Below are 10,000 nucleotides of genomic sequence, written 5' to 3'. Positions count from 1 at the left end.
CATCCAATGTATTGAATATTGCATTATAAAACAGGGACAACCATCGGTAGCGTGGCCGAGCGGTCTAAGGCGCTGGTTTAAGGCACCAGTCTCTCCGAGGGCGTGGGCTAAAATCCCAACGCTGCCAGAAATTTTATTGCTTCTCTACCTGATCGTTTGTCCAGTTCATTGAACATATCATTATAATATGTTACCAACCATCGGTAGCGTGGCCGAGCGGTCTAAGGCGCTGGTTTAAGGCACCAGTCTCTGCGGGGGCGTGGGCTCAAATCCCAACGCTGCCAAAACTTTTATTGCTATCTACCTGATGGTTTGTTCAGTTCATTGAACATTGCATTATAATATATTACCAACCATCGGTAGCGTGGCCGAACGGTCTAAGGCGCTGGTTTAAGGCACCAGTCTCTGCGGGGGCGTGGGCTCAAATCCCAACGCTGCCAAAACTTTATATTGCTATCTACCTGATGGTTTGTCCAGTTCATTGAACATTGCATTATAATATATTACCAACCATCGGTAGCGTGGCCGAGCGGTTTAAGGCGCTGGTTTAAGGCACCAGTCTCTTCGGGGGCGTGGGTTCGAATCCCACCGCTGCCAAAACTTTTATTGCCATCTACCTGATGGTTTGTCCAGTTCATTCAACATTGCATTATAATATATTACCAACCATCGGTAGCGTGGCCGAGCGGTCTAAGGCGCAGCTTTAAGGCACCAGTCTCTTCGGGGGCATGGGTTCGAATCCCACCGCTGCCAAAATTCTATTGCTTCTCTGCATGGTGGTTCATCCCGTTTATTCAAGATTGCATTATAAAATAGTGCCAGCCATCGGTAGCGTGGCCGAGCGGTCTAAGGTGCTGGTTTAAGGCACCAGTCTCTTCGGGGGCGTGGGCTCAAATCCTAACGCTGCATTAACTTTTATTGCTTCTCTACAAGGTCGTTCATCCATTGTATTGAATATTGCATTATAAAACAGTGCCAACCATCGGTAGCGTGGCCGAGCGGTCTAAGGCGCTGGTTTAAGGCACTAGTCTCTGCGGGGGCGTGGGCTCAAATTCCAACGCTGCCAAAACTTTTATTGCTATCTACCTGATGGTTTGTCCAGTTCATTGAACATTGCATTATAATATATTACCAACCATCGGTAGCGTGGCCGAGCGGTCTAAGGCGCTGGTTTAAGGCACCAGTCTCTCCGAGGGTGTGGGCTCAAATCCCAACGCTGCCAGAAATTTTATTGCTTCTCTACCTGATCGTTTGTCTAGTTCATTGAACATTGCATTATATGTTACCAACAATCGGTAGCGTGGCCGAGGGAATTCACTTCCGGCCACGACAGTGAACGGACGTGTTTATCATGTGCTCCCGCGTAGGGGCGGTTTCAGCGGCCCGTGTGGGCCGCGGTATCAGGTGTACCGAAAAGCCAGGCGAAGATTTCCAGGTTGTTCTGCCTCAGCTGCCTTCAGGTGATTCCGTTTTGCACACGGTTTTTTTGCACGGAAACTTGAAAGCCAGGCCATATCGAGTGGAGCATGTCCGAGACAGCCTTGCTCGTCTTTCGCTGCTGCCGGAAGTGGTTGCCCTAGGGGCATACCAAATGAATCATGTATGGGCAGTGACGTTCAAGGATGATGAGGGTAAAAAGAAGATGCTGGCGGCGGAGTCTTTTGATCTAAAGGACCATCGCTGTATGGTGGTTGACCCCCGTGATCGAGGTGTGCGGCTGAAGTTGTACTGGCTTCTTCATGGCGTGCCGGACGAGGCTGTGCGAGTCGCCTTAACGCCCTACGGAAAAGTGACCGAGATAAGCAGAGATAAATGGAAGGTGCAGGGTTGCAATGATAAAGGTTCAACCACGCGGTCGGTCACGCTGAGGCTACACGCGGGCGTGTCCGTGGACGACCTGCCACACCAACTGCGAGTTGCGGAGGATATGGCGCTCGTCGTAATTCCTGGCAGAGCACCGCTATGCCTCCGATGCCGGGCTATCGGACACATTCGACGGGATTGCCGCGTGCCGCGCTGTGGGGTCTGTCGTCGCTATGGCCACGATGACGCCCACTGTGTGAGGTCGTACGCCAGCATTGCGGGCCCAGGCCAAACAGACGAAGTGTCTGAACACCTGATGGATGCCGTGGATGCCGAAGAAGCGAGCAGGGAAGACGGTTATACGGAAGGCCCTGCCACCCCCCCTGAACAGTCTTCTGGGGCCGCACTGGAATCTACCAATAAAGGCGACAAGCACTCTGGTGCGCCAGGAACGAATTTAGACACGGCAGCAGTAGAGAACGACGCTACAGCAGCGAGCAAGTCATCTTCAGCTGCGCGAGAGGGCGGCCCGGAAGCAACGGACGCCGAGATGACCAAGGCCGGTGCTATCGCTTTTAAGCGAGCTCGTGAAACACCTGACCGTACCGGAAATGTTGACACGTCGGCCATCAATGAACCTCCAACAAAGACGGCGACTGGTCGTCGGCCTACCTTTAAACCACGACCAAACCTGTCTCCTGACCGTAGGGGCACTCAAACGTCGGCCCCGCCGTAGCGGAGGAGACGTTCCGAGGCTTTCTACGCTGAGCACACGCAACCACTGTTGCGACGTGAGTATGACACCTGACGAAACAACCTTCAAGAAATGGCGACTAACTTTAAAACTGGTATTTGCATCGCGACGTTGAACTCAAGAGGCCTGTGTTCGCGCAGGAGACAATGCCAGATTAGTCGCATTTTGTTAGAAAACGACATAGACCTCCTGGCTGTACAAGAAACTAAAATGGAAAGTGAAGAACAAACGGAGCAAATGGTTCAAGTTTTTCGCTCTAGGTACAATGTCTGCGTTTGTCATGCTGTTGGGCGGTCAGGAGGCTGTGTCGTTTTCATACGTAGTAGTATCGCGGTTGTTGAAAATGTGTCTACCTGCGATAGCGGTAGGCTGGTTGTGTGCGACTTCAGTGTTTCTGGAATGCCTTGGCGCGTTGTGTGTGTTTATGCACCGAATAGATCGCACGAACGGGAATTTTTTTTCAGAGCGATTGAAGGATTCTTGAAAACGGAAAGAAATGTTGTGGTTCTAGGTGACTTCAATTGTGTCTGTAGAGCTGAGGATAAGACAACGAGCTTCAATGTGCGCGATAGAAGCGCTGAGCTGTTGAATAAAATAGTGAACGAGACAGGGCTGGAAGATGTCGGTTATGTAATGACGCGAGAGGGTGAAGTAGGATATACGCACTTTCAAGGTCATTCGCACGCGAGGTTAGACAGAATATATTTGTCGGCAAAGTTGGTGCCACTATGCTCATCTTATCAAATTCAACATCTTAGTTTTAGTGATCATTGTCTGGTCAAGGTCAACATTGGCAAAAAACGTAAGGCTGCGAAGTTTAATTGGTTTCTATGGAAATTTAATGAAAAGCTGCTGCAAGATGAAATATTTGTCACAAAAACCAAAGAATGTCTTTCAAATGCTCTTCGTTTGGAGACCAATAACTTCATAGCTGTGTGGGAGCAAATGAAGTGTGATATAAAGATGATAGCGATTGAAAGAGCCTGTGTATTACGTAATCGGGAAAGGCAACAAGAGAGGCAGGTACAAAGCGAACTAGACTACATGTTAAGCGTAGAAAATGAAGTGCCGGGAAAATTTAAGAAAGAAATAAAGGAGGCGAAAGCAAAGCTCGAATTCATCGACGACGAAAAGTACCGCGGAGCAATGATAAGGGCTCGCACTGAACGGCTGTGGATGGGTGAAACGCCCACTAAGCGGGTGCTCAGTGAAGAAAAGAAACATGCAGCAAACAAAGAGATAAATGAAATTCGATACCGCAATTACATTACCCGGGACCGCGAACAGATAAAGCACGCCTTTGTCGAGTTTTATACGCAACTCCTTAGCCATACAATCAATGACCCCGAACGATTCAAAGAGGACTTTCTGACCCTTATGCCGAGATTGGAAGACTCTGAGCGGGAGCTACTGGAGGTAGAAATCACTGTGGCAGAAATTGAATCAGCTATAGATAACCTGGGTAACGGCAAGTCACCAGGGCCGGATGGGCTTGGTGCTGCCATATACAAATTTTTTAAGACAGAAATGGCACTGGCATTACACCGAGTGATCAGAGAATGCTACGACAAGCAGCAAACACCTCATTCATTTAGGACAGCACACGTAGTATTAATCCCCAAAACTGATGACCCCGCAAAGCTACTTTCAGTGGAATCCTACCGACCTATCAGTTTGAGCAACACTGACTATAAAATATACACGAAGGTCCTAGCAAGACGGCTCCAAAGTGTTGTCACATCCCTTGTCGGCCCGCATCAGACATGTGGGATTAAGGGCAGAACCATATTCACAAATATACACGTAACCAGAAGTATTCTAGAATGCTGTGATGCAAATAATGACCGCGTGGCCATGATTCAGCTAGACCTGCACAAAGCGTTCGATAAAGTCGTACATGAAATTTTGTTTTTATTGCTGGAACATGTGAATGTAGGAACTGTCATTACAGAAGGCGTTAGAATGGTGTATCATGACTGCAGGGCTAATTTAGTAATCAACAAAGAAGTAAGTGCTTCAATTCCTGTGCGCTCGAGCGTGAAGCAAGGTTGTGCCTTGTCGCCACTCCTTTTCGCGCTTTACTTAGAGCCCTTCTGTTTACGAATACTTGCATCACCAAGTATAAGAGGGTATACGTTTCTGACCAGTGGAATTAGAATTTTAGCCTATGCTGATGACGTCGCAGTGTTTTGCAGTGACAAAGAAAGTGTGCAAGAAGTTGTACGAATAGCTAGGGAATTCTGTGCAGCAACGGGCAGCGCAATTAGCTGGCCAAAATGTCTAGGCGTTTGGCATGGCCAGTGGCAAAGCACACCCGAAGTTTACTGTAACATGAATTGGAAAATCATGCCCGGAAAGTACCTCGGTGTGCCTTTGGATCACTACCGCAATGCTACGGAGTATTGGTCTGAGGAACGTCAACGCATTAAAAATTGTACTGATAAGTGGGGAGGTCGCAATTTATCAATGTTTGCAAAAGCGTCCGTGTGCAATGTATTTCTGATTGCAAAAGTGTTTTATGTATTACAAGTGTTAACCATGACCCGCACTTCGGTCCAGAAAATGCACCGAGTCTTCGCGACCTTTATATGGGGGTCGCAGTGGGAGCGCACGAGCCGGTGCAATTTATTTCATAGGGTAAAATATGGTGGTCTGGGGCTTTTGCATTTGTTTTTTAAGCAGTTGGTGAGCAGATTCATGTTCGCTCGAGATCAAACTGACAATTTCTTGAGAACTGTGATCCAAGCAAGACTGCAGACCCCCTTATCTGATTTCGTCGTGTCATCTTTTTCCTTCGAAGCTGGACCACTCAGTCCTTATTTGCGAGAAGTAGTTACAGCTACACGCCTGCTCAAGGAAAGATTTTCGTACGAATACTTGTCCGACGTGACTAAAAAGAAACTGTATCGTGACCTTCTTGATGTCTTCCTGCCAGTGCCCGTCTACCGAGCTTCGTGCAGGCTAGGTTCTGAGCGTGACGTGTTTAAACGTGTTAAGAGAATGCCGGTCAGACCCTCTGTCAAAACATTCTTCTTTCAAGTGCATACCGGCACTCTCCCTGTACTGCCATGGCTAAAAAGTAAAGGGCTTTTTGTACCGTGGTCCGTCAACTGTCTAATCTGCGGCAAACCAGAAACGATAAATCATATCTTTCTCGACTGCCATGATGCTGTGTTCTTGTGGGACGTACTACAACGGACTATAAAAAAAGAACTACCTATCAACGCTTTTGGAATCCGTTTTCTTCCGTGTGCAGCTGCAGGGGAAGTGCCGAGTGACATGTTAATGTTGCTTTGCATGCATAGTGTGTGGAGGACAAGAATGGATGTTCGACATATGCGTGTAGACGCACGTTCAGCGAGAGACTATTTTGTTGAGAGTATGCTGTATACACGAGACGTGTTTAAAGCGCTGCCTGAACCCCCCGAGTGGTTACCTGTGCTCGACCAATTGGCTTCTGTGAAGCCTTTTTAAACCAAGTGCACTGGCCAAGTTGAAGCTGGTGTTTTAGTAAGTGTACATATTTTGTATGTATTTCCTTTGCTTGTGGTTATTAAAAGGCAATAAAGAAAAAAAAAAAAAAAAAAGTAGCGTGGCCGAGCGGTCTAAGGCGCTGGTTTAAGGCACCAGTCTCTTCGGGGGCGTGGGTTCGAATCCCACCACTGCCGAAACTTTTATTGCTTCTCTGCGTGGTGGTTCATCCCGTTTATTCAAGATTGCATTATAATATATTAACCAACCATCTGTAGCGTGGCCGAGCGGTCTAAAGCGCCTGTTTGAGGCACCAGTCTCTTCGAGGGCGTGGAATCGAATCCCACCACTGCCAAAACTTTTATTTCTTCTCTACCTGATCGTTTGTCCAGTTCATTTAACATTGCATAATAATATATTACCAACCATCCACAGCGTGGCCAAGCGTACAATAAAGAAAAAAAGGTAGCTTGGCCAAGCGGTCTAAGGCAACGGTTTGAGGCACCAGTCTCTTTGGGGGCGTGGGTTTGAATCCCACCGCTGGCAAAACTTTTATTGCTTCGCTACCTGATCGTTTGTCCAGTTCATTGAACATTGCATTATAATATATTACCAACCATCGGTAGCGCGGCCGAGCAGTCTAAGGTGCTGGTTTAAGGCACCAGTCTCTTCGGGGGCGTGGGCTCAAATCCCAAGGCTGCCAAAACTTTTATTTCTTCTCTACCTGATCGTTTGTCCAGTTCATTTACCATTGCATAATAGTATATTACCAACCATCGGTAGCGTGGCCGAGCGGTCTAAGGCGCTGGTTTAAGGCAACAGTCTCTTCGGGGGCGTGGGTTTGAATCCCACCGCTGCGAAAACGTTTATTGCTTCTCGACAAGGTCGTTCATCTAATGTATTGAATATTGCATTATAAAATAGTGCCAGCCATCGGTAGCGTGGCCGAGCGGTCTAAGGTGCTGGTTTAAGGCACCAGTTTCTTCGGGAGCGTGGGCTCAAATCCCAACGCTGCCAAAACTTTTACTTCTTCTCTGCCTGATCGTTTGTCAAGTTCATTTACCATTGCATAATATTATATTACCAACCATCGGTAGCGTGGCCGAGCGGTCTAAGGCGCTGGTTTGAGGCACCAGTCTCTTCGTGGGCGTGGGTTCAAATCCCACCGCTGCCAAAACTTTTATTGCTTCTCGACAAGGTCGTTCATCCAATGTATTGAATATTGCATTATAAAATAGTGCCAGCCATCGGTAGCGTGGCCGAGCGGTCTAAGGTGCTGGTTTAAGGCACCAGTCTCTTCGGGAGCGTGGGCTCAAATTCCAACGCTGCCAGAAATTTTATTGCTTCTCTACCTGATCATTTGTCCAGTTCATTGAACATTGCATTATAATATGTTACCAACTATCGGTAGCGTGGCCGAGCGGTCTAAGGCGCTGGTTTAAGGCACCAGTCTCTTCAGGGGCGTGGGTTCGAATGCCACCTCTGCTATAACTTCTATTTCTTCTCTACCTGATCGTTTGTCCAGTTCATTTAACATTGCATAATATTATATAACCAACCATCGGTAGCGTGGCCAAGCATACAATAAAGAAAAAAAGGTAGCTTGGCCAAGCGCTCTAAGGCGATGGTTTCAGGCACCAGTCTCTTCGGGGGCGTGGGTTCGAATCCCACCGCTGCCAAAACTTTAATTGCTTCTCCACAAGGTCGTTCATCCAATGTATTGAATATTGCATTATAAAATAGTGCCAGCCATCGGTAGCGTGGCCGAGCAGTCTAAGGTGCTGGTTTAAGGCACCAGTCTCTTCGGGGGCGTCGGCTCAAATCCCAACGCTGCATTAACTTTTATTGCTTCTCTACAAGGTCGTTCATTCAATGTATTGAATATTGCATTATAAAACAGTGCCAACCATCGGTAGCGTGTCCGAACGGTCTAAGGCGCTGGTTTAAGGCACCAGTCTCTGCGGGGGCGTGGGCTCAAATCCCAACGCTGCCAAAACTTTTATTGCTATCTACCTGATGGTTTGTACAGTTCGTTGAACATTGCTATATAATATATTACCGACCATCGGTAGCGTGGCCGAGCGGTGTAAGGCGCTGGTTTAAGGCACCAGTCTCTTCGGGGGCGTGGGTTCGAATCCCACCGCTGCCAAAACTTTTATTGCTTCTCTGCAAGGTGGTTCATCCCATTTATTCAAGATTGCATTATAAAATTGTACCAACCATCGGTAGCGTGGCCGAGCGGTCTAAGGCGCTGGTTTAAAGCACCAGTCTCTCCGAAGGCGTGGGCTCAAATCCCAACGCTGCCAGAAATTTGATTGCTTCTCTACCTGATCGTTTGTCCAGTTCATTGAACATTGCATTATAATATGTTACCAACCATCGGTAGCGTGGCCGAGCAGTCTACGGCGCTGGTTTAAAGCACCAGTCTCTTCGGGGGCGTGGGTTCGAATGCCACCGCTGCTATAAATTGTATTTCTTCTCTACCTGATCGTTTGTCTAGTTCATTTAACATTGCATAATAATATATTACCAACCATCGGTAGCGTGGCCGAGCGGTCTAAGGCGCTGGTTTAAGGCACCAGTCTCTTCGGGGGCATGGGTTCGAATCCCACCGCTGCGAAAACTTTTATTGCTTCTCTACAAGGTCGTTCATTCAATGTATTGAATATTGCATTATAAAACAGTGCCAACCATCGGTAGCGTGTCCGAACGGTCTAAGGCGCTGGTTTAAGGCACCAGTCTCTGCGGGGGCGTGGGCTCAAATCCCAACGCTGCCAAAACTTTTATTCCTATCTACCTGATGGTATGTCCAGTTCATTGAACATTGCTATATAATATATTAACGACCATCGGTAGCGTGGCCGAGCGGTGTAAGGCGCTGGTTTAAGGCACCAGTCTCTTCGGGGGCGTGGGTTCGAATCCCACCGCTGCCAAAACTTTTATTGCTTCTCTGCAAGGTGGTTCATCCCGTTTATTCAAGATTGCATTATAAAATTGTACCAACCATCGGTAGCGTGGCCGAGCGGTCTAAGGCGCTGGTTTAAAGCACCAGTCTCTCCGAGGGCGTGGGCTCAAATCCCAACGCTGCCAGAAATTTGATTGCTTCTCTACCTGATCGTTTGTCCAGTTCATTGAACATTGCATTATAATATGTTACCAACCATCGGTAGCGTGGCCGAGCAGTCTAAGGCGCTGGTTTAAAGCACCAGTCTCTTCGGGGGCGTGGGTTCGAATGCCACCGCTGCTATAAATTGTATTTCTTCTCTACCTGATCGTTTGTCTAGTTCATTTAACATTGCATAATAATATATTACCAACCATCGGTAGCGTGGCCGAGCGGTCTAAGGCGCTGGTATGGCACCAGTCTCTTCGGGGGCATGGGTTCGAATCCCACCGCTGCCAAAACTTTTATTGCTTCTCTACAAGGTCGTTCATCCATTGTATTGAATATTGCCTTATAAAACAGTGCCAACCATCGGTAGCGTGGCCGAGCGGTCTAAGGCGCTGGTTTAAGGCACCAGTCTCTGCGGGGGCGTGGGCTCAAATCCCAACGCTGCCAAAACTTTTATTGCTATCTACCTGATGGTTTGTCCAGTTCATTGAACATTGCATTATAATATATTACCAACCATCGGTAGCGAGGCCGAACGGTCTAAGGCGCTGGTTTAAGGCACCAGTCTCTGCGAGGGCGTGGGCTCAAATCCCAACGCTGCCAAAACTTTTATTGCTATCTACCTGATGGTTTGTCCAGTTCATTGAACATTGCATTATAATATATTACCAACCATCAGTAGCGTGGCCGAGCGGTCTAAGGCGCTGGTTTAAGGCACCAGTCTCTTCGGGGGCGTGGGTTCGAATCCCACCGCTGCCAAAACTTTTATTGCTTCTCTGCATGCTGGTTCATCCCGTTTATTCAAGATTGCATTATAATATATTAACCAACCATCTGTAGCGTGGCCGAGCGGTCTAAAG

General features: G+C 47.8%; 1 protein-coding gene and 6 non-coding genes across 7 annotated transcripts; all 7 read left to right on the top strand.

Annotated features, from left to right (window-relative positions):
• The first annotated feature begins 515 nt into the window (after positions 1-515).
• Positions 516-597, top strand: TRNAL-AAG (transfer RNA leucine (anticodon AAG)). Its single transcript has one exon. It is a non-coding gene; the product is annotated as a tRNA-Leu (tRNA).
• Positions 598-1,333: 736 nt separating this feature from the next.
• On the top strand, positions 1,334-2,883 carry LOC142803230 (uncharacterized). Its single transcript, XM_075888332.1, has one exon. It carries the CDS (start codon positions 1,352-1,354, stop codon positions 2,537-2,539), a length of 1,188 nt encoding a protein of 395 aa, XP_075744447.1. The 5' UTR covers positions 1,334-1,351; the 3' UTR covers positions 2,540-2,883.
• Positions 2,884-6,143: 3,260 nt separating this feature from the next.
• TRNAL-AAG (transfer RNA leucine (anticodon AAG)) lies at positions 6,144-6,225 on the top strand. The gene has a single exon. It is a non-coding gene; the product is annotated as a tRNA-Leu (tRNA).
• An 895-nt stretch (positions 6,226-7,120) lies between these two features.
• On the top strand, positions 7,121-7,202 carry TRNAL-GAG (transfer RNA leucine (anticodon GAG)). The gene has a single exon. It is a non-coding gene; the product is annotated as a tRNA-Leu (tRNA).
• Positions 7,203-8,095: 893 nt separating this feature from the next.
• TRNAL-AAG (transfer RNA leucine (anticodon AAG)) lies at positions 8,096-8,177 on the top strand. The gene has a single exon. It is a non-coding gene; the product is annotated as a tRNA-Leu (tRNA).
• A 702-nt stretch (positions 8,178-8,879) lies between these two features.
• TRNAL-AAG (transfer RNA leucine (anticodon AAG)) lies at positions 8,880-8,961 on the top strand. The gene has a single exon. It is a non-coding gene; the product is annotated as a tRNA-Leu (tRNA).
• An 856-nt stretch (positions 8,962-9,817) lies between these two features.
• On the top strand, positions 9,818-9,899 carry TRNAL-AAG (transfer RNA leucine (anticodon AAG)). The gene has a single exon. It is a non-coding gene; the product is annotated as a tRNA-Leu (tRNA).
• Positions 9,900-10,000: the final 101 nt, after the last annotated feature.

The sequence above is a fragment of the Rhipicephalus microplus genome, chromosome 3 (genome assembly GCF_043290135.1).
Source record: "Rhipicephalus microplus isolate Deutch F79 chromosome 3, USDA_Rmic, whole genome shotgun sequence".
NCBI classification, from domain to species: domain Eukaryota; kingdom Metazoa; phylum Arthropoda; class Arachnida; order Ixodida; family Ixodidae; genus Rhipicephalus; species Rhipicephalus microplus.
Note: the sequence above shows the minus strand (reverse complement) of the source record. Positions and strands in the feature narration are given on the sequence as shown.

Excerpts from the sequence above, each read along its gene's own strand:
- LOC142803230 (XM_075888332.1), top strand. The coding sequence starts at position 1,352 with ATGTGCTCCCGCGTAGGGGCGGTTTCAGCGGCCCGTGTGGGCCGCGGT.